Consider the following 24619-nt stretch of genomic DNA (forward strand, 5'->3'; position numbering starts at 1 on the left):
TTGTCCAATCCTTGAACGAGTTCACTCCCAAGTTCTTGCTAGTAGGAGTAGCTTCGGTCTTGCGTATGCAGCCGTCGTTATTAGTTTATTTTTATGCTAATCCAAACAATGGCGATACTATCTACACTACTTAAAAAGGAGGAACATGTTCCCTATTCTGCCTACCTCTCACTACGACCAACAATTTCGTCGTTAGGCTTCGTCGACGCCCCGCACGGACCCGCCTGGGCCGCACTTGCCCCTTCACGTCTCCAAATGGGCCAAGCCTCAGCGAAAAAAAAAACAAGACCAGACCATCGATGGATCTCATCTCCAGTTTCTTCCTCCCCAAATCGCGCCGCCAGCCCTTCCATTCTCCCAATCCCGCCGCCGCCATGCTCTACAAGAACATCCACCTCGCAAGTTCTCCCCTACCGTCACCCAGAGATGAGCTGTTGGAGTCAGATGCCTCTCCTAATCGTGCCGCCAGCCCTGCTCCTCGCAATCGCACCACCACGATCCCGTACAAGCACATCCGCCCCATACCAAGCCAGTGAGATCTGGAAGTCAGGGACGACGGTGAGCAAATCCTCGGCGGTAATCGTTGGCCTCCAATGTTTCTTGATTCAAATGAATCATTGGCCTCCATTGTTTCTCAGCACCCAAGATATGGATTTAAGAAGAGATCAAGGAGGAGAGACGACTTTCTATTTTTCTATGTCCTCACGCGCACAACAGTCATACTGCCAAAGGGGTGGACAAAGTTGGTTTGGTAAGTTTTCCTCTTGTATTTTTCTTCAGCACCGGACTTCCATCTCACTGGCTACATATTTCTCGAATTACTATATGTACTTCTCGATCCCATTATTTGTTCATGTGCTATTTCTTTCATGCTTTACAAAGTGATTCATTTGATCTGCAACTAAAACTTCAGATCTATCTGTATTTTAATTTTTGGCAGACTTTGGTATCTATGTACCCGATAGCTGGGCATCAAGAATCTGGAGAATCCATCACCTAGCTTAGCCACTGTTGTCTAAAAAGGTCTGTGATCATCTATTCCATCCCATTCCCCACATGCATCTTTTTGAGTATTTAATTTTGATTCAGCTATGACTATTTTCTATGGAGCAACAACAAAATATTATTTTGTCATGTTATATCAATTACAAATATCCAAACTGAATTTTAATAAATACTTTTTTTCAAAAGAATAGTTAGCAGCTATATCTGCTGTTATATAATAACATTGTATCTCTATTTTGCAGCGCCAACATAGAGCTGCTTTGATGATACTGCCCGTACTGATCGATAACCCAGCGCCTAAGGGAGCCGGAGCACGCCAATCGTCAATTGGCAGATACGGCCGCGGATGGCAGGGAGGAAGGGGATAGGGCGAGGCCATTGCCGCTCGATGAATCGTTGGTGGAGAATTAGCCGGGCCACACCCCACAACCATGAGAATTTCAAGGTGCGGGTTTTCTTTGGTCTTAAAATTTATACTGCTCAGGAGATTTGCAGATTTTATTTAGTCTTAAAATTTATAGTGCTCCGGAGATTGGCCTCGGAGATTTATATATGATGATGTTTTAGTGGTACACCAACCTATATGATTTGCTCTTGTTCATTTAGGCATGTTGGTAGCACCAGATTTATTGTCCAATTTAATTTTGTTCGCTAGCATTTCGGGGATTGAAGAACTCTTAGCGATAATAGGTGATTCATTATAACAAGGAAAGAAAGGGAAAGTCAACATACAAGAGAGAGAAAGAGATAGAGAGAATGTGTAGTGCAATCTGCACGCCATATACGTGTGGTCACTTCTCATTGTTGCTAATTTTTTATTTATTTTACCTGTACTTCCTTTCAAGGCTCCACTGCATTTTGCAGCACTCTGATACTTCATCAGCTAGGTGGAGTAGAGACCTGATCCTGCAATCCGGGGGATGAGAAAGAGTTGCATATGGATAAAATGGATGGAAAGAACTAGAGTGACCACAAGGTGAGAAAGATATCTTGCCGTATACGGGTGTATATTTTGAAATCGTTGTGATGTCAGTTTGAAAAACAGGGGTAATTATTGAGTTGACCAAATAGTTGATTTATGCTTATTAGTGAAAATTCATCGAAGGTGTTGCGACCTACTTCATTTGCGGAGTTGTTGGAAGTTGAACTATCCATTCTACATGGTTAGAATTTCACTGCCAATCTTTTTGATGCAGTTGACATCAAAATCTCTGGCTGAGGTTGTGTGGTTATAACCTTATTCCCAATCATTTGGCACTGTTGGAAATTAGAACTCCCTCTTAAAAAATTTCCTCTATACCACTACAGACAAATCTATTTTCTAGGAACTTAGAAAGGCTGACAATGATGTTTACTGGGATTTCCATTAGTGGATCGGAGTGTGTGATGTCATGGTTATAATAATAGTGTCCATAGACCGATCAGTGCCACAAGGTGAGTTGGAAAGTTAGTACTATAAACAGTGTGTTGGTCTACAAGCAGTAGAGAAAAGCGCCACCTGGTATTATGCCTAGATCTCCAATTGGCTTTGATTGGATGGATTTATGTAATTTTGGGCTATTGGTAATTAAGATTGGCTACGTTTCTTTTCTTCTCTGCAATATTTTTATAGACATGATATCCAAGGAAAGTTGTCACAGGCAAGTAATAACAAGTGATAAAAAAACAGCAACTTGGGGTCATCAAAAATTCATTATCTTATTTTTAATAAAATTATGCCAGTTCAAGGCAGCTAAACTTTGCTGCGGAGTGAAAACTGGTTTTCCAGAGAAAACTTCATCATTGATTTACACAATGTGTCTTTTGTTGTATTTTGTTGTTTCTAACTCAATGCCTAATTACATTCTTTTTAAATGTTGATAACTTGACGGGTGCAGATTCATCATTACCAGCTTGATTCTTGACCTTACCTGGAAATTGATATTTATTTTTAGATGGCAATGTATTTATTTTTAGAAAATGAACTTCGTCCAACATAAATTGCATTGGTATTTAGTTACTTTCCCATTTTATTTGCTTCTACCTGAACTGGAGTATCCCTCAAAACTTAGGTCGTAGACAAGAGCCATAATAGATTTACCTTCATTACTGAGGAGAGTTTTGTCTTTTCTTTTCCATCGCCTTGATGAACAAGTAAACCTTCAGATTTGGATACCTTCACTTTTATGTGACTCCAATGAAATACTCAATTCTACTTAACAGAGTTCTATTATGTGTATTTTGGTTTAGATATCTCAACATATTATTCTTGATCTACCGGGGCTTGCATTCTGCGGGGACTATACAATGTTGGAACTTTATGAGGATGACATATCTTATCATGCGCATGGTCTAGACTTTATGGCATGAGATCAGGTAGTGATTTATAAAATACATGTAAATCAAGTAAGTTTGTATTATTATATGTGCGAACCAGTAGTATTCTCCCTATTCATTTTTATTTTTATTTTCATGGAACTTGACGTACATCAAGCACGTTATTCCCTATTCTCCCACTACGTCAAGCCTTTCAGCGTTCCTTTGGTCGCATCATCGTCGTGCTTCGTCGTCCACGTGGGCCAGCACAATTAAAACCTGCGCGTCTCTCTAAGTATAGGTAGTTGAGAACCACCTGTTATTTGGGTTTCTTCTCTCTGAGTGCATCAAACCAGCGTAAGTTCTTGAACTTACATTAGAAATAGATGACTAGATTCATTTTGTATGGGACATTCAAGAATTGTCTTCTGCAGCCTTATCGGACATTCAAGTTCGTTTGCCTAGATCATATTGCGTGAACTCCCAAAGACATACCTGAAGCTTCAGCAAGAAAATTTTCATACTCTAGCAACAACTTTCTTTCTTGCAACCTGAAACACTCTGGGGGGGGACAAAAATTTCAGAAGCCACGCATCTCGGTGGAGGAAAATTTCCAGAAGCCAAATTGTGCAATATCATAGGTAAATGTGCATATCTCATTAGCTTTTATTCTTTTGAAGCATCCCGAAACCCTCCAAAGTCACACTATTCTGTTCACAACATCATATGGCTAATTGCAGGCGAGTTCAACAGCAGTCCGTTGCAACACCATAGAGGATTTGAATGGAAACAAATATTGGTTATCCTTTTTTGTACTCTTGCCATGTGAGAACTGCATAATGATTTTCAGAATGAGTCGAGTTCTTGCACTGCCACTCTGGTGAGTCCACTCACAACCAACATGTTTCCGTCCGATTCCCATTTGGAAGTGAGTGTTTTCTTGTCTTTGCGATTCATTTGTTTAGAAAGCTGATGGATCATCTAGGATATACAAAATTCTGGACAGCCATCTCGATATGACCATGAGAAACTTGCAGGCACAATTTTAATCAAATCAATATCCAATGCATTTTTGTTGGTACAAAAGAGCTATTTGATGAACTATTGTCAGGCTTTTAGCCTGGAAAGATAGGTTCTCACAATTTTTATTGAGAGTAGATTGTGTGATAACTGATGTTATTTTCAGCTGGACCATTGTTTAAACTTCATGCTGCAGTTCAGGTACTGCATTGAAATATCAATTGATTTAATCTCTTGTGTTGAAAAAATAGAGATGCATTGCTACATATTGGTATCCTACTGCCTACGGGTAGGCGTTTATAAAGAAATACAAGAAGGGTTACAAAATTACAATATGATGTAAATTCTGATCGCGCAAACATTTGCAAATATATTCCAATATGATGTAAATTCTACAGATATTTGAGAACGTAATACTTTTATAAGTGTTACAAAAATATCAAAATATTTGCAAGCAATATATGTGTGCACATTGTAGAATCATTACAAAAGAGGTAGACATCAGCTCAAGGGACCTGTTTTGGCTCCACATAATTTGGCAATAAATAACGACAACAATGGGCTTCTTTTGGCTCGACACAATGTCAAAATATTTTGCAAGTTTGATTTCTCACCTACAATTTAAAACCTATAGCCGTTACATGTTTGTTTTCCTTTTGCTGGCAAGATGGGATTACTGTGACATCTCAAACATGTGCATCAGCATATGCCGAACACAATGACTGACCATAATGCAAATTATTAAGTAGCTTATATTCTGCTCGCAGTTGGACTGTACTGGATTCAACTTGCAAGAGAAAACACACCTTCGTTAGTTGTAAAAAAAACACACCTTCGTTCCTTGTACATACAATGTTAGTATGATATAAAATTTTCTTATGATATAAAATTTTCTTATGTAGACTACAATTTGTGTCAACACTATGATTGCCCTCCGATAAAAAGTTATAGCACAATTGGAACCAACCAGAATAGTATTAGCATATGATTCTACATCATATGGCCGCCATGAATTTATCTCTCATTAGCTTTATGACTCTTTCATTTGTCTTTGACTCCTGCACAGTTCACTGATGGACTAAAAGGGGAGGAGCATCGCGAGGCTTCGCGTGAGGGACATGAGGAGTGGGACAAGTTTGTCGTTGGTGAGGACATGCGGCTTGTGGCGATGAGGGGTGGGGGCGAGATGCTGGGAAGAGAGGAGCGGGAGGCAGGGGAAATTAGGCGGCGGTGGAGGCCGTTCGGTGTCATTGGCAGTAGGAGACGGCGATCCGGTGGCGCTCAATAGGCATGTGTGCGCGTTGAGGCAAAGAGAACCAGTGAATCTCGTTGACCCTTTATTTATCTCTCTCTGACTTCTCCGGCTGCTCAGTACTAGATTTTTCTACACCCGCCAGCGCTGAGGCAAGACGCATGCAACATGCCTGTAATCGATGGGACGTACCGTATCAAGATTTTTCTACACCAGTCCAACCATATTTTTATTTCATTTCATTCCATATTTATTCTGAAGATTATTTTAGGATTGCTTTGACAGACCGGGTTGTTTCTTAGATCTTCTCAATCAGGCATAATATGTAGTCACCTCTTATTTGTTGTTACTAGACGTATGTACAAGATTTGAGTTGGATAGTATTACATCATTTTAGTTGTGTGATAAACAAACTGGAGTTCATTTATTTATCCACTCATTGTAGGGCCTTGTGCATGCATTCGTTGTACTTCAATCTCAGACATCATCTCATTTTTGCTGGATATAAGGAAGCCTCGTCATTGCAATAGTCATGGTATGTCTTGTTGTTGTGTTCGGTATTATCATGTTACAGTACGTTATGAAATTTCTGATTTGTTTTGAATTTTTGTAGTGAGTTGTAAGTTATATATGTGCATCGAGAAATGAAATCGGAAGACCCGTGGCAACGCACGGGCATTTGTACTAGTTATTAATCAAGGAGGAAGAGGTCGTTAAGCAGCAACCCATGTCACCCATGTCCCAACGCACGTCACAGCAACATGCCTTTGCTTGTCGTTGAGCAGGCGTACAGTTTTTCAGGTCCATCACGGAGCGAGACCTCCATATAAGTACCGCCTACCGCAGACTCCATCCTCAGAACCAAGAAACCTAGCCGAATCAGCTAGCTACCCGGCAACCACCTGTCCGCTCTCAGACTCCTCCCGATCCATCAAACACAGTACATACATGGCGAAGGTTCACCCGAATATGGTGCCACGGCCGGTCAGCGCCGTCGCCGAGCGAGCGGAGGAGGCGCCGACGACGCTGACAGTGTGGCGCAAGTCGCTGCTGTTCGACTGCAAGGGGTTCACGGTGTTCGACGCCAAGGGCAACCTGGCCTACCGCGTCGACAGCTACGCGTCCGAGACCGGCGACGAGGTCGTCCTCATGGACGCGGCCGGCCGCCCCGCCTTCACCGTGCGGCGAAAGCGGTTCAGCCTCCAGGGAGATCAGTGGCTCGTGTTCCCCGGCGAGGAGACGCGACGGCCGGTCTACGCCGTCCGGCGGAGCGGGAGGGGCAAGACGATGGCGCATGTCACTGCCTGCAGCGGGGGCGCTTCGCCCTCGCCGTCGTACGAGGTGGAGGGGTCATACGCGCGGCGGTGCTGCGTGATGTACGACGCCGAGAGGCGCGCGGTAGCGGAGGTGAGGCCCAAGGAGGTGGTCGGCACGGACGTGTTCCGCCTGGTGGTGCAGCCCGGCGTCGGTGTGTCGCTCGCCATGGCCGTGGTCGTGGCGCTCGAGCAGATGTTCGCCAGGCCGTCCCTCCTCCGGAGCTGGTCTACGTAAATTAGTTACCTATATAGTTTGTTTGTTGTATTTTGATCTAGTCAAGCTAGCTCTTTTTGCCCCTTCCACTTGGGGTTATGAACGAGTGAAAATCGATGGATGATCGATGTGTGTGGGCATGAGAGCATCCTATGCTCCGTGACGCCCCCAATTCGCAAATACTGGTATATGGCCAACTGAATTTCTTTTTGGATCCCATCCATGGAAGTCTTGCCTCCTCCTGCTGCGTGTGTATGTGTGTGTCAGAGAGCAAACCGTTAATTTTGTAAAGACGGATCGAACTGTAGATACCTAGAAACAGGAATGGAAAAGAATACTAGTAGTGGACAAATCCCTTTGTATACGGTTCTCAGCTTTTCGAATTGGAGATAACATCTTGTTTTCTACGGAGTGCTGTCACCATCTTCTTGCGCACATATATATGTTTCGTGGCTTTCGAGCTGTTATCTTTACAACGCGATCGGCCAGATCACCAGAGAGATCCAGAGAGAGAGACATTGTTTCTCGTCATCTCCTCTACTTTCTACGATGGATGGAAACATCGAATCATATTTGTCAAAACATTTCTGTCCCGCCTTTTCGATCATGTGGACTGGTAGCCTAGGCAGGACCATGACTCGTTGATTGGTGAAAATCGATGGATGGATCGATGTGTGTGGGCATGAGAGCAGGCTCTGCTCCGTGATGCCCCCAATTCGAATGCATATACTGGTATATGGTCAATTGAATCTCCTTTTGGATCCATTCTCATATCCATGGATGTCTTCCCTCCTCCTGCTGCGTCTATGTATGTGTGTGTGTTCGAAATCAAATCGTGAATTTTGGAAGGATGGATGGAATTATATATAGATACCCAGTACAGGAATGAAAAAGAATACTAGTAGTACTACGAATTCTTTTGTATACGGTTCTCAGCTTCTCGACTTGGCGATAACATCTTGTGCTCTACAGAGTGCCGTCACCATCTTCTTCTTGCGTACATACATAGGTTTCGTGGCTTTCCAGCTTCTGGTTTTGGTATCTCTTCAAAGGGATCAGCCAGATCACTAGAGGGAGACATCCTTTCTCGTCTTCTCCTCTAATTTCTGCGCTAGGTGGAAACATGGAATCATATTTGTGGAAGCATTTCTGTCCGGCCTTTTCGATCATGTGGACTGGTAGGCAGGAACATGACTCGTCGATTGGCCCCTTGCTAGCTAGCCTCCTGGGACCATGCCGTCCTGGAGAAGAGGCGTGCACACCTGGGACCTGGGAGGGATCGGAACGAAATTCAGTTAGGGCCGAGAGAAAGGCTGGTGTTCAGACACTTTCTGGGTAATCTGTCGTGTCAGTCCAGCTGGTGATGGTACGTGTGCATCGGCTCTGAATTTAAGGCAAGATTGATAGGGGAGATTGCAGAGACAATTTTGCTTGCCTTCTTCCGCATCGTGCAGTTATGCATATGTGTAAACTTCTCCTCTCTGCAGATTATACAATCTCAGTGAAACCAGATTTGTTCTATCGATCAAACATGCAATAATAATGTTCGGGGTACTAAGCGATGAGATTTGAAAAATTTACATTTTGCAACTCGTGCACGAAATCTTGATGGAACATACATACAATTCTTCATATCGATCTTTTTTCAGGACCGCGCTGTACCCACATGGGTTCAAATCTCTCGAGTTATTCAGAACCCGCCAGCAAGCAATCAGTTGCAACCCCATGATAGTCCTTCATTGAAGATCAAAAGTAAGTGAGACGGCAGGCGCGTGATTCAAGACACGGCAGATCTGCCCGCCCATCAATACAAACTGCTGAAGCTCGAAGAAACATAGGCAGATAGCAATGACAATGCCTTTTGTTTACGTCTTCGCAACACACACCCCCGATGGTGGAAAACCTGTAACCTGGAGGTCTCCGCCAAGCTATTTGTTCGTTACATGAAGTGATTGATTTAAGAGAGGGTCGAAAGCGGCCTCGAAACCCAACTGATTATCATGTATTCATGATGAAACTTTCCAAAGTTGTTTTAATTTTCTAAAGCTTGATTTAAAAACACTTTATGATTTGATTATGATGACTATCCAACTTGATTGTATTTTGTTTCTAGACCTTCTAAAGTGTTGTTCAAAATATATTATTTCGATTTTCTCTTTAAACATAAACTCATTTTGAAAATTTGCTAAATGTTCCTACAAAATAAAATATTCAGAATCCCATTTAAATAATGTTTCAGATCATATGTTTACAAACTTTTTTTTACTAAAAAGTCTTAAATCCTATTTTGACTTTTCCTAAATGGCCATATAAGGCATTATATGCATAAGGTCATTCTTATATTTTGTATTTCATTAAGATTAGTTTTATAAAGTCATTTGAGACGTTTTGGGCTTCAAAATCAAAAATTACGTTTTAAATTAAATCTTAGAAAGGTTTCAGTTTCAAAAAATGTTTTGTTTCTTTCTTGGATAAAACCTAAAACCTATTTCTAGTTTTGTTAAGCCTATTATGCCAATTGCCCAAAAATATATACCCTTGTGTTTGCTTTGGTTTAAAACGATGCTCCATAATGTCTAGTTACTGTACTGAAATTTTACAATTTTTCCGTATTTTGTTTTGGTCAAATTAGAGACCTACAACTTCTGTTAGAAAACAAGACAGAAAAATAGGACGCGTCTAGCCAGCAAAGGCTGGCTCGTTAGTCGCTTCCAGCTCTCGGTTCAAAAATAGAAAGTACTCAAACCCACCGATCTGAAAAAAGAACCACTCGGGTGCTAGTTTGGCAGATAGAGACTACATAAATTTAATGTCAAGCGATTTTTTTTTAAAAAAAGTCATAACTTTCAAACCATTTGTCGAAATTGCGATCCGTTTTCATCATTGGACCTCTCGCGACGAGATCTTCGAAACTAGATCCCATTTGTATATATTTCGACAAACTTTTTTTCAAAAACCAATTCAGTTGTTTCGGAAAAGCAACTCTAGTATTATGGCGAAGAAATTTCGTACAAAGAGTTAGTTACACTACTTTTTTGTATATTTTGTACCAACTTAATTTTTAAGATACTCAGTTAGCAACAACCCTCAACTACACTTGTATTGAGACATCAACTTTGCTCTACTAGATCGGCTCAGCTTGATAGCATTAAGGAAGTGGGATAATGACAAAACGGCTTATTTAAGACAGATAATGGCTAACTCAAGGCATGGTTCATGACATGGATAAATCAAAAAGGAACTTAAATAAGAACCACCAGCCAAATTTAATTACTCCTACTGGACAACTTAATCATAATAACAGAGCAACTTGTTTAAGACAGATAATGGGCAACCCAAGGCATGGTTCATGGCATGGAAAAAAACCAGAAATCAACTTAAATAAGAACCACCAGCCAACTTAATTACTCTTAGTGGACAACTTAATCATAATGAAAGAACAACTTATTTAAAACATAGATAATGGCAACTCGTGGCATCGTTCATGGCATGAAAAAATCAGAAAGCAACTAAAGTAACAACCACGAGCCAACTTAATTACTCCTAGTTGACAACTTAATTATAATGACATAACAACTTATTTAAAACATGAATAATCGCCAACTCGTGGCATCTCATGGCATGGCAAAAAACAACTAGACCTTCTACTTATTAAACTCAAATGAATACCCCAAGTAACTTAACTATGTTGCTAGAAACAACTTGTCTATATTGCAAAAGCAACTTCAATCTACATAAATGAACTTAATCAACTACTGCAGAACCAATAATATTGTGGGAAAGCAACTTAACTATGTTGCTAGAAACAACTTATCTATATTGCAAAAGCAATTTCAATCTACGTAAATGAACTTAATCAACTACTGCAAAAGAAAAAATAATATTGTGGGAAAGTAACTTAATTATGTTGCCAGAAACAACTTATCTATAATGCAAAAGCAACTTCAATCTACGTAAATGAACTTAATCAACTACTGCAAAAGCAAAATTAATATTGTGGGAAAGCAACTTAACTATATTGCCAGAAACAACTTATGTATGTTGGAGAAGCAACTTCAATCTACGTAAAATGAACTTAATTAACTATCGCAAAATCAAAGTTATAGCATGGGAAAGCAACTTAACTATGTTCCTAGAAACAACTTATCAATATTTTCCAAGCAACTTAAATCTACGTAAAATGAACTTAATTAACTACTGCAAAATCAAAGTTAATAGCATGGGGAAGCAAGTTAACTATGTTGTCAGAAAAACTTATTTATGTGAGGCTATAAAGTATTGATACAAAACCAAGGATGATCAACATTATGTGTAACCTACTTAGTGGATGTGTGAGGCAACAAATCATTATAGTCGTCGACAACTTAAACAAAAAAGTATAATTAGTGGGGCGACATTATGTATAATCATCGGATATTATTTGTACGCTACTTAAAACACGTGTGAGATCCACTCCCTTAAATAGTTGTGCTCTTTGTGTTTTACTTACAACCATAACCCCGAGCTCAAAAGGGCAACCTAGCTTTAGCAGAGTCTCAGCATGTCTCTTCAAGGCAAATCACTAATAAAATTGTTTCAGTTGCATGATCACTTGTGAATTTTATTCACATTGAAATATATACTCACCGAGTTCATATTTTAGGCTCAATAACATCCAATGGCTATTGAATTAAAACACAAGAAAACTCAGTCTATCCATCAGGCACGATGCATATGCAAGTATGAATTATATTCATGTATTTCTCACATAGTTTACACTAACAAGGAGAAGAATTCGCACAAACCACCAATACAACTGACCTGGAAACCACCTGAACCGAACACCGATCAGGCTCACTTCTCCCAGTTCCTCCCATCCTCCTTCCTGTACTAGACGTGCGCCATGTTGCCCGGGTCGATGCAGGCCGCGGTCAGGCCCTAGCCGCGGTGATGGGGATGCAGTCGGTATTGAACCTCAGGATGTAGAACGAGGATGAGGAGGGGAGCAGGAAGGAGTATGGCCGACGGCCCTCCCCGGCGGTCCACCTCATGGCTTTCGGCCATAGTGAGACGCAGGCGGTGGTCGGACGCATCGTCCTTTTCACCGCGGCGGCCGCTGGACGAGGAGCCCGAGTCCCCGGCAGGCAGCACCAGCAGCAACTGGTGGTTCCCCAAACCATTCCCGGCCAGAAACCATCTGCAACAGCGCAGTAGGCTGGACAGATCACGAGCCATCGCAGATCGGGATCTCGTGGTTCGTGCGGTGCCTCAGCCCGCTCGTCCGCTCTCGCCGGCGGTTCCAGCTACCGTACGTCGTCCCAGGGAGAGAGAGTCACCGGCGGCGCGGAGGCGGACGGTCGCAATACCGCCCGTAAGCTGGTCGACGGGGACAAGTTCTGATTTGAGCCATGACTAGCAAAGGAGCCCGTGCGTTGCACCGGGAGAAACATATTCGAACGCTCTAGGAAGCTCTAACATAGCATGGCCAGTGAAAGTATGTCTTGTTATTTTTCCACTTGTATAGTTGTCTAAATAAATTCTACTATTAGGTTTGCATTAATATGGTGGACTCTCTAAATGTCCCTCTCTGGTATTTTTATTTAATAACTAAAGCTACATCAAATTGTATAGAAATTATCATTAGCATAACCCATATATTTTCATTACCATAACTTTGGGTAACCCATGTGTTAATGCAATCTTAGGCTAGAGATAATCACAACAACATTGTTTCCATATAATTTCTATCTGACATGTCGAATCAAACCATAGCAGCCTTATTGTCGTGCTTCCATCTGGCCACCCACGTCTCCCTCCGAATCCACATTTGCTCTGGTCCGCGGGTCCCCAAAAACCCTGGCTCACGGTGTGTCAATGTCATGATGCGTTTGCATCGAAGGACGATGCTGAGACGATTCGCCACAGGGGAGGGAGGGTTTGGGTTTATGCGTCAATTCTTTGCCATAATTGGAGCCGACGTCATGCCAAAATTGTGTCGCGGGTTGCCGGAGGGTCTTTGTAAGGCCAAAGTGCCAAACCTTGATAAGCCGAGGTGAGTCGACAATCGCTGTGCCAAGATGGATCGTTGGTCGTCGCTGCCGCCATCACGAAGATCGAGGTTGTGGCGTTCTGGTTGTTGCCTCTATCCTTGCCGATCCCGAGAGGTTTGGGCGCGTGAGGCTGGGGAGTGGGGTGCATCAGGCTAGCCATAGTGGTAGTATCTTAGCTAGTATCATGCACATTGGTTCCACAAAAATGCTGATGTGGCAGCTAATTAAATAGGAGAGATGAGTTTAGAGTATCATAGGTGGATACTGTATCATAACACATATCACGAGAAAAGGTAATGACAAACAAATCGTGTACATCAATTTGCATTGAGATTCTAAATAGCAATAAATATAGCATAATTATGATACTACTCCATGATACTACCCACTATAGGAATAGTATCATACACAAGTATCATATGCATGATACTACTATATGATACTTAGCACTATGGCCAGCCTCACACATTCTGCTGATCCCAGGAGGGCACCATCGCATCCTCGATTGAGGAGAAGGGGCCGGCACTGGTAGAAAAACAGGCTTCGGGTGAGCCCCATAAGTCGCGAAGCTGTAGGAACCGCGACTAATGGGACCTTTAGTCGCGGTCCGGGAGGCGAACCGCGACCAAAGGCCTGGGCCCAGGGCGCTCGGTGGCCAGCCGGTGCACGTGGGGGGCTTTAGTCGCGGTTGGCCAGGCCAACCGCGACTAAAGGTGCCCGAAGGCCTTTAGTCGCGGTTGGCCAGGCCAACCGGGACTAAAGCCCCCCCCCCTATATATACCCATCCAGCAGCCAACACTTAGCCATTTGGTGCCATTCTCTTCACAAACTTCACAAGTGGGTGTTAGGTTTGCTTTTGGTTCCTCTTATGCACATAAGGTGTTTGATGAAATGCCCCAAGAGCATGAAACAAACATGATATGAAGTGTTGGAGCCACACTTGAGCTTTCTCATTTATTTTTCCCTCCTCGATCGCGGTTAGCAACTTGAAACCTTTGATGTGTCGTTGATAAAATGTGCATGTGCATGTGTGTAGTTCATTGTTTAATTTATATTGTTTGTAGCTAGTTAGTTTAACAAATGCATGATGGTTAATTATATATTTTATATTATAATAATGCAGATGAATCGACAATGGATGTACGGTAACCGACTCTCCGGCGAGTTCAAGACGGGTTTGAAAGATTTCCTCGTAGTGGCTAATGCGAACAAGCGAGGAGGTTTTGTTATCTGTCCATGTGTTAAATGTAAGAATCGAAATGGTTACTCTTCCTCAAGAGATGTTCACATGCACAGCTCGGCACGGTTTCATGCCAAGCTATAATTGTTGGACCAAGCATGGAGAAAGAGGGGTTATAATGGAAGAAGATGAAGAAGGGGATGATTTCATCGATGAAAGCTATCTTGCTCATTTCGGTGATACTTTCATGGAGGATGCTGAAGGTGAAGGGGAAGGTGAAGGGGAAGGTGAAGAAGAGGCACGTGATGATCCCGTTGATGATCTTGGTCGGACCATTGCTGATGCACGGAGACGCTGCGAAACTGAAAAAGAGAGGGAGAATTTGGATCGCATGTTAGAGGATCACAGGAAGGCGCTGTACCCCGGATGCGATGATGGTCTGAAAAAGCTGGGCTGCACACTGGATTTGCTGAAATGGAAGGCACAGGCAGGTGTAGCTGACTCGGCATTTGAAAACTTGCTGAAAATGTTGAAGAATATGTTTCCAAAGAATAACGAGTTGCCCGCCACTACGTACGAAGCAAAAAAGGTTGTCTGCCCTCTAGGTTTAGAGGTTCTGAAGATACATGCATGCATCAACGACTGCATCCTCTACCGCGGTGAATACGAGAATTTGAATGAATGCCCGGTATGCACTGCATTGCGTTATAAGATCAGAGGCGATGACCCTGGTGACGATGATGTTGAGGGCCAGAAACCCATGAAGAGGGTTCCCGCCAAGGTGATGTGGTATGCTCCTATAATACCACGGTTGAAACGTCTGTTCAGGAACAAAGAGCATGCCAAGTTGTTGCGATGGCACAGAGAGGACCGTAAGTCGGACGGGGAGTTGAGACACCCCGCAGATGGAACGCAATGGAGAAAGATCGACAGAGAGTTCAAAGATTTTGCAGCTGACGCAAGGAACATAAGATTTGGTCTAAGTACGGATGGCATGAATCCTTTTGGCGAGCGAGCTCCAGCCATAGTACCTGGCCCGTGACTCTATGCATCTACAACCTTCCTCCTTGGTTGTGCATGACGCGGAAGTTCAGTATGATGCAGTGCTCATCCAAGGTCCGAAGCAACCCGGCAACGACATCGATGTGTACCTAAGGCCATTAGTTGATGAACTTTTACAGCTGTGGGGCAGACCTGGTGTCCGTGTGTGGGATGAGCACAAAGAAGAGGAATTTGACCTACGAGCGTTGCTTTTCGTAACCATCAACGATTGGCCTGCTCTTAGTAACCTTTCGGGACTATCAAATAAGGGATACAATGCATGCACGCACTGCTTACATGAGGCCGAAAGTGTACATTTGCCAAATTGTAAGAAGAACGTGTACCTTGGGCATCGTCGATTTCTTCCGAAAGGTCATCCAAGAAGAAAGAAAGGCAAGCATTACAACGGCAAGGCAGATCACCGGCCGAAGCCTGCGGAACACACTCGGTGCCGAGGTATTTGATATGGTCAAGGATTTGAAAGTCATCTTTGGAAAGGGTCTGGCGGACAATCGGTTCGAAGGAGCCGACGGGCACGTAGCCATGTGGACGAAGAAATCTATATTCTGGGAGCTAGAATATTGGAAAGTCCTAGAAGTCCGCTCTACAATCGACGTGATGCACGTTACGAAGAATATTTGCGTGAACATCCTAAGCTTCTTGGGCGTGTATGGGAAGTCAAATGATACAAAGGAAGCACGGCAGGACCAGCAAAGTTTGAAAGACCCCGATGACCGGCATCCGGAACGGTTTCAAGGTCGTGCCGCCTACGCCCGACCAAAGAAGAGAAGGTCATCTTTTTTGAATGCCCGAGCGGTATGAAGGTCCCGTCGGGATTCTCGTCCAATATAAAGGGAATAATAAACATGGCGGAGAAAAAGTTCCAAAACCTGAAGTCTCACGACCGCCACGTGATTATGACGCAATTGCTTCCGATTGCTTTGAGGGGCTCCTGCCGGAAAATGTTCGAGTAGCCATTGTGAAGCTATGTGCATTCCTCAATGCAATCTCTCGAAGGTAATCAATCCAGAAGTTCTACCACGGTTCTGTAACGATGTGATCCAATGTCTTGTCGGTTTCGAGTTGGTGTTCCCGCCATCCTTCTTCAATATTATGACGCACCTCCTGGTTCACCTAGTCGATGAGATTTCCATTCTCGGTCTGTATTTCTACACAAAATGTTCCCCTTCGAGAGCTTCATGGGAGAATAAAAGAAATATGTTCGTAACCGTGCTAGGCCAGGAAGGAAGCATCGCCAAGGGCTATGGAAATGAGGAGGTAATTGAGTTTTGTGTTGACTTTGTTCTGACCTTAAGCCGATTGGTCTTCCTCAATCGCGGCACGAGGGGAGACTAAGTGGAAAAGGCACGATCGGAAGGAAATCAATGATATGTATGGACGGCCATTCTCCGATCGAAGCACACCACACGATTCTGACCAATTCCAGCTTGGTGGCTCCGTACTTTGAGAAACACAAGAATATTTTACGCTCGGACAACCCTGGGAAGCCTGAATCCTGGATTAGGAAGGCCCACATGGAGACTTTCGGCAGTTGGTTGAGAAAACATTTAATGAGTGACAATAAGGTTGTAGATCAGCTGTACATGTTGGCCAAGACACCATCTTCGACTATAACGACTTTCCAAGGGTACGAGATAAATGGGAATACATTTTACACGATCGCCCAAGATAAAAAGAGCACCAACCAAAACGGTGGTGTCCGCTTTGATGCAGCAACCGAGAATGGGCAAAAGGTCACATATTATGGTTACATAGAGGAGATATGGGAACTTGACTATGGACCCTCCTTTAGGGTCCCTTTGTTCGGTGCAAATGGTTCAAGCTAACAGGAGGTGGGGTAAAGGTGGACCAGCAATACGGAATGACAATGGTGGATTTCAACAATCTTGGTTACCTTGACGAACCATTCGTCCTAGCGAAAGATGTCGCTCAGGTTTTCTATGTGAAGGACATGAGTAGCAAACCGAGGAAATGGAAAGATAAGAAAACGATCAGTACATCATGCGATGATCCAAAGCGCCACATTGTTCTTTCAGGGAAAAGAAACATCGTGGGAGTGGAGGACAAGACAGACATGTCAGAAGATTATAATATGTTTGCTGAAATTCCGCCCTTCAAAGTGAACACCGACCCAAGCATTAAGTTAAATGATGAGGATGCTCCATGGATACGGCACAATCGTAAGCAAGCAGGGACACAAGGGAAGAAATGATGTGTAATAATTTATTGCACCAAACTTTGTTGAATGAATCATGTGAATTATATTACCCGTGATGTGTTTGGTGTCCATTTTCGAATGATTCAATTGACTCGAGATAGCACTGATGATACATGAAATTTGGAGTGACTAAGTCATATCCTGCATACATGAAATTTGGAGTGACTAAGTCATACTCCTGCATACAGGAAATTTGGAGTGACTAAGTCATACTCCTGCATACATGAAATTTGGAGTGATTTAGTCATACTCCTGCCTAGGCGTATAATATGCATACTCGTAGTCTTCATAGCCGCCGCCGTTGTACTGGTAGTCGTCGCCTTCTAAGTTGCCTGCGTCGTCGTCGGCTTTGTCGTCATGTCGTCGGGGGCGGCGCTCGTGGCTCGAATCGAGGGTAGCGCAGGCGGGGGATATCGCCGGCCGTGATGTAGTCCATGACGCTCTGCAGTCCGGCCGTACCACCATAGCCGACGGCCGGCCTCGTGGAAGTTTCCAGAGGCGGACCGTCCTCCTCATACCTTGCGAGCGCCCTCTCACGCCGATTGATGAAGAAGGCGTCCCAAGTATGCTGGTTATCGGGATGCCAGCGGGGATTCATCCGCTGCTCCGGCGTGAGGTCGAGGTAGTAGTGGTTCGTGATGGCCGTCCGGCGCGCAGTACCCTGAGGGACGGGAGGGACCGGCACGCCGCCGGCGCTTAGGCTCCAGCCGGCAGGGACGCGGTAGCCCGGAGGGCAAGGGTAGTTCGAGGTGCAAAGCTCCTCCACCGCAGTAGGTTAGAGTGGGTGCTGGAAGCCATGAGAGAGTGATGAGAGATTGTAGAGATGTGATAATGCTGGCCAAGCCGGGCTACCTATATGTAGTGACAAATGGCGGGAAAAATGGGAGCGGGAAGACAGGAGGCGGGAAGAAAGAGGCGGGGAGAAAGTGGCGGGAAGAAATTGGCAGGAAAAAATTGGCGGGAAGAAAGAGGCCGGAAGAAATTGGCGGGAAACAATTGGCGGGAAGAAAGAGGCGGGAAGACAGGGAAGAAATGGCGGGAAGACGAGGAGGGAAGAGGGGGTCGGCGGAAAGAGGCGGGAAGAGGGGGCCAACGAACTTTTGAATTGAATTAGTTTTATTTTTATGAATTTTTTATAATTTGTATTTTTAAAATTTTGAATTGAATTAGTTTTATTTTTCTGAATTTTTTGATATATTATTTGTATTTTTAAGATTTTGAATTGAATTAGTTTTATTTTTATGAATTTTTTGATATATTATATGTATTTTAAACATTTTGAATTGAATTAGTTTTATTTTTCTTAATTTTTTGATATATTATATGTATTTTAAACATTTTGAATTGAATTAGTTTTATTTTTATGAATTTTTTGATATATTATATGTATTTTAAACATTTTGAATTGAATTAGTTTTATTTTTCTTAATTTTTTGATATATAATTTGTATTTTTAAAATTTTGAATTGAATTAGTTTTATTTTTCTGAATTTTTTGATATATTATTTGTATTTTTAAGATTTTGAATTGAATTAGTTTTATTTTTATGAATTTTTTGATATATTATATGTATTTTAAACATTTTGAATTGAATTAGTTTTATTTTTCTGAATTTTTTGATATATTATTTGTATTTTTAAGATTTTGAAATGAATTAGTTTTATTTTTCTAAATTTTTTGATATAATATTTGTATTTTTAAGATTTTAAATTGAAATGAATCTGAAAAAGCACCTTTAGTCGCGGTTCGTATCCCCAACCGCGACTAAAGGTCGTTTCCGCGGGAAACGCAAAAACGGGCGAAAATAGCCTTTAGTCGCGGTTGGGGACACCAACCGCGACTAAAGGGTAACCTTTAGTCGCGGTTTGTGTCCCGAACCGCGACTAAAGGCCGTCGAGTATAAATACTCACGCGCCGTGCGCCCCCACTTCATCTTCTTCCACTCTTCGAATTCGCCGTCTCTCACATCGATCTCGCGCGCCCCGAAGGCCTGCCGCCGTCACCCTCGACGCCGCCGCATCGCCCTCGACAACGCCACCGCCGGAGGAGCCACGCCGCCGCCGGAGGAGAGCCACCGCCGTTCGTCTCGCCGGCCCCCCTTTCCTTCTCTCGCCGCCCCTCCACGTACCGGCCGCTGCGCGCCTCCCTCGATCTGGCCGGCCACACTTCGCCGCCGCGCCCTCCCCGCCGCGCCCTCCTGCAGCCACCGTTCGCCGCCGTGCCCTCCTGGCCCACGACCGCTCACCGCCGCGCCACGATCCCCGGCACAGGCCACCGTTCGCCGCCCGCGCGCGCGCTCCTTCCCACAGGCCGGCCCACGGATGGCGCGGCGCGGCGCACGCCGCCCGTCGTCTAACACACACAGAGAGAGGGAGAGGAGAGAGAAGAGAGAGGAGAGAGGATTTTTTAGTTTTTTTAAACTAAAATTGTAACGGAAATTTGTAATTAAAGTGTAACTAAACATGTAATTTAAATTGTAACTAAACTTTGTAATTAAAAGTGTAACTAAAATTTGTAATTTAAATTGTAACTAAAAATTTGTAACTTAAAAGAAATCGCGACTAAATCGCCGTCGTCCTCGTGCGTCGTCGACGTCGTCGCCGCGTCGTCTCGCCGCGTCGTTGTCGCGCGCCCGGCCGCCGGTCGTTCGCCTCGTCTCCGGTGCCGGCGAGATCGACGAAGGGTGGCCGTGCGCCGGCCCCTTTTTTTGTTTTTTTGGTTTTTATTAATTATCTCACATTTTGTTAATTAAAATTGTACACTAAAATTTGACTTAAAAAAAGATTGTGTAAAGAAAACTAAAATTTGACTTAAAAAAGATTGTGAAAAAACTAAAAGATTGTGTAAAGAAAACGCTAAGGAAAACTTCGTCCCGTGCCTCCGCCCCGTTTGGTCCCACCTACGTCACCGTCTTCCCCTCCATCTTTTTTTTTCTGGCCCGGCAATCTCATCCCCAAATCGAGCCGCCGCCAACCCAAAGAAGCAAGGCCGAGCCATAGCGCGCCACTCCGCCTCCTCTCCTGCATATACACCGACACCGCCATCGCCACCGCCCTTTCGCCACCGCCACCGGTCTCTCGGTCACGCGGTCACTGCATGCGAGGCGAGGTCGATCGTCCGCATATACACATCTAATACACGCGTCCCCCCTCTCGCCTCCCTCGTCGCCCTCTCTCTTTATATGTAGAAGAGATGTGATAATGCTGGCATATACACAATTAATTTGTTTTGACTACATGTTTTCATGACTGACATATGGCGGACGATAGAGCTGACCCGATTCTGGACAACTATGATCCGGACGTTGAAGACCATATGTTCGGCATCATAAAAGGCGATATTCTATATGTGCCGACCGGAGAAGAAGAAGATGATATCTCTTCTTATCTGAACCTTGAGGGTGAAGATGAAGGGCGCCGTCAGCAAGATGATGCCGAAGAAACGTCGATAAACGACGATCTTCAATTGGAAGTAGCAACCACCTCCGGCGCCGAGGTATATATATATATATACATATTGAGCGTCTGGTGATACAACTAACTGATTTGAATAAATGTGTGTGTACTAACGCGCGCGACTCTCTTTCTTATTTTAGCCCTCGGCCGGATCGTCGAAAAAATCGAGTACGTCGTCAAAGCGTGGCGCAACCAAGACGATGAAACCAAACGAAACATGCACCATCGATGTTGTCGATGAAGAAACCGGCAGGCCGCTGGAGCCCAGCAAGAACGCCACCAAGTTTGTCAGCCAATGCGGAGCCGTTGTTAGAGACAACGTCTCGATCACCGTCCAGGAGTGGAATGAGCCAAAGAAGGCACGTCTTGGTTTCACTTTTGTCGATAAGAGAACAAAAAAAGATTGCTTCAAGAAGCTTATGGAACATTTCGTTCTACCTCTGGAATACCGCAGATACGATGAGGCGGGTAACAAGATTCAGGAAAACAAGGAGAGGTGCAAGCTAGTCAAACAGTTCGCTCTTTCTAAGATGGCCAACGCATTCCGGAAATACAAGCAAAATCTAGCCCATGACTTTGTCAAGCAGGGCAAGACTCCGGATTTCACAGGACAATATGAGAAACTGCAACATGATTGGCCAGAATTTGTGAAGCAAAAGAAATCGGAGCAGTTCCTTGAAATATCCAAAAAAAATAAGGAGAATGCGGCCAAGAAGGAGTACAATCATATTATGGGGCCAGGAGGGTATCGCTTTTGGCAGCCTAAGTGGGAGAAGATGGAGAACGAGCTGAGGGCGCGAGGAATCCGTCCAGGTACGGAGGGATGGGACCCAAGGGCCAAAAGCTGGTGGTACGGGCATGGGGGATCGCTGAACCCGGAGACAGGGGAGTGTGTTTATCAGGGCAAAATAATTACACCCACCCAAAAGCTTATTGAGGCAATGAGGGATGCTCAAGAGGGGAGGATCAAGTTCAACAGAGAGAACGACGCCCTGACAAAAGCCCTCGGGAATCCTGAACACGGAGGACGTGTACGAGGCATGGGGCCCATTCCGTGGAAAGTAGGGTTCCCCCAGAACGATGACCCGTACGGTTACAGAAGCCGTAAGAGAAAGATGGATCGGGATGCAGATGTTGTGGCGAAGTTGGTAACGGAAATGGATGTGATGAAGAAAACCGTGAGTGTACTAGTCGCCGAAAGAGATGCAGCTCGGGCGCAGCATGAAGATCATCCAATGGATCTCGGAAGCCAGCAGCGGAGAAGAAGCAGCGTGGCTTCCACGGAGGCCTCACCGGCTGGTGCACCGACGATAGAAATTACTGCACCGGAGCCTCTGGTGGTCGAAATTACTGCACCGGAGCCTCCTCGCTACCCCGTGGACGATATAAAGGAGATGAAAGCATGTCATCTGTATTATCCTATCGGGAACATGTCCATGAAGGTAGCCATCGGCAGTGCTTTACCACCTGGAGCACTCCACCACAACAACCCTATTCAAGATGGCTATGCTCGTGTCACGGTGGAGGAGATAGTCCAAGGGTTTGAGGACCTGGACATTGACATTGCTACACCTGAAGGGGTGAAAAGACTTGGAGATGTCAAGCGCCAGTTCATTCTATGGCAGAAGAAATTTATCAAGTTTCCAGGCGAGGCGCCAACAAGTCCACCCCCGTACGGTGGTGGTGGTGGCGGTGGCGGTGACGGTGGCGGTGGCGGCGGTGGTGGTGGTGCTTCACCTACACCTCCTTCACATCAGCCGACGCCGCCCCCCAATTCACCTCCGGCGGGTAAGCAGACGCCGCCCCCCAGTCCTCGTCCGGCGGGTGATCAGCAGACACCGCCCCCCAATCCACCTCCGGCGAAGAAGCAGAAGCAGTCCTGGGTTATTAACCCGGACCCTTATGTACCTAGAACCACAAAGATACCAGAGCCATCACTGAAGCCTCTCCCCACAAGGCCTTGGGAACGTAGTGCCGAGGAAGTCGACTCACGCGCGGCTGCTGAATATGAGAAATGGAAGGCGGACTGCAAGAAGAAAAGAGAGCCCGAGCCCAAGCAAGTATTTTCTGACAAGGAAAAGAGCTGGGCTAAGTCATTTTTGAACACACCGTCCCAAGCCGCGAAGAATCTGCCTGACGACTATTTACGTGAACTTCGTAGGCAAGCACTCGCGTTCAAGAGGAACCAAGAGTTGGCGGAGAAGAAAGCCTTGTAGGAGGAGGCCGAGAAAAAATTAGAAAGGGGGAAAGAAGTTGCCCAGCTCGGGGAACAAAGTAAACAATCGATCGCCCCGCTCATAGTGCAAGCCGCCGGTCCGGATGCCCCCGATATCATAGCAGCTGCGGCAGAACATGGATTGACTGTAACGAGTGCCAGAGAACAAGCGGCCGACTTAGGTATCACTCTTCGTGCACTGTTAGGCCTTGATGAGGCGCCAATGAAGGACGTAGTATTTACATATGTGAAGAATGGCCCTCTCGTCGAGCCTGCGCAGGAAGAGGATCTACCTCGACAAATGAAAGGTCTGCTAAATTGGTACAAGGGTTACATAAAACATAAAAACGCCAAAGAGTATATCTATGCGGAAGTTAGACATGAGCATCACTTCAAACATTACTATGTGCAAATTCATCTGAGTGAATTGTTCCAGCTGTTCAATCTGCGCGACCTCGACAAATCTATCATCAGTTGCTACGTTCTGTAAGTGATTTATTAATTTCTACCCCATCTCGTTCATTGCCTGCACTATATACATATATATATATTGTCCTAACTATCTTGTTGTGTACGCTATTATGCAGAATGAAGAAGCGGGAAATGCGAATAAGGAACATCCATGATGTTGGGTTCATTGACCCACAAATCGTTAATTCATATGTGTTAGAACACCACCCCGCCGACGTGGAGGATGACCTGTGGCGGTTTATTAGAAAACAGAAACTCAAAAGTGATATTCTATTTCCTTACCATTTTGGGTGAGTGTTTCTGTCTTGAGCACATTCTCTTTTGTTTACTCCATGCATGGTATGTGGCTAATCGATGAGTTATGCATGACTGTGCATGTATCGTGTCCGCAGGTTCCACTGGATTCTTATGGTAATTCAAGTTCAGACCTCCTCAGTTCTCGTCCACGACTCTCTGAATATGGATCCGGCGCTTTGGGGCGACATGAGAAAAATGATGCAAAAGTAATTATTTTCATTCATTTGCGCTCTATATCGATCGGCCTATTTCGTTCATCATTTCCTAATATCAAGTAACTAATTAATAACTCTCTTGTTCATTTAATTTTCTTTGCCTCGTAGGGTTTGGAGACGGTTCGTAGATACCAAGGTCGGTGAATTCAAAAAAGAGCTACATTTTAAAATGGCAAGTGCGGACGATCGGGGATAGTCAGCCACCGGGGACCAATCTATGTGGATACTATGTTTGTGAGAGGATCCGGAGATACTGCAATGAGCGGGACCAGCAGTGTGAGAACAACATCCTAAGGAATAACCTCCGGAAGACGCTTAGTCCAGAAGCTCGCTTCCGACCACTTCAAGAGGAACTAGCTGGATGGTTGGCGAGGG

At 44.4% G+C, this 24619-nt stretch overlaps 1 protein-coding gene and 1 long non-coding RNA gene across 5 annotated transcripts; both read left to right on the plus strand.

The window, feature by feature from the left end:
- Window positions 1-231: 231 nt before the first annotated feature.
- Window positions 232-5985, plus strand: LOC127344820 (uncharacterized). 4 transcript variants are annotated; one of them, XR_011755954.1, is made up of 8 exons: window positions 232-751; window positions 941-1023; window positions 1248-1450; window positions 1870-3360; window positions 3479-3657; window positions 3735-3941; window positions 4041-4180; window positions 5387-5985. It is a non-coding gene; the product is annotated as an uncharacterized lncRNA (long non-coding RNA). The 4 variants fall into 4 exon arrangements; XR_011755955.1 differs by having other exon boundaries at window positions 232-558; window positions 639-751; window positions 4041-5985; XR_007878254.2 differs by having other exon boundaries at window positions 240-751; window positions 1870-1981; window positions 3235-3360; window positions 4041-5985.
- A 445-nt stretch (window positions 5986-6430) lies between these two features.
- On the plus strand, window positions 6431-7454 carry LOC127344821 (protein LURP-one-related 8-like). Its single transcript, XM_051371154.2, has one exon. It carries the CDS (start codon window positions 6521-6523, stop codon window positions 7121-7123), a length of 603 nt encoding a protein of 200 aa, XP_051227114.1. The 5' UTR covers window positions 6431-6520; the 3' UTR covers window positions 7124-7454.
- Window positions 7455-24619: the final 17165 nt, after the last annotated feature.

This window comes from Lolium perenne, chromosome 3 (genome assembly GCF_019359855.2).
Source record: "Lolium perenne isolate Kyuss_39 chromosome 3, Kyuss_2.0, whole genome shotgun sequence".
In the NCBI taxonomy this organism is placed as follows: Eukaryota; Viridiplantae; Streptophyta; class Magnoliopsida; order Poales; family Poaceae; genus Lolium; species Lolium perenne.

Bases quoted from the DNA above. Each gene is read 5' to 3' on its own strand.
- LOC127344821 (XM_051371154.2), top strand. From the start codon at position 6,521: ATGGCGAAGGTTCACCCGAATATGGTGCCACGGCCGGTCAGCGCCGTC.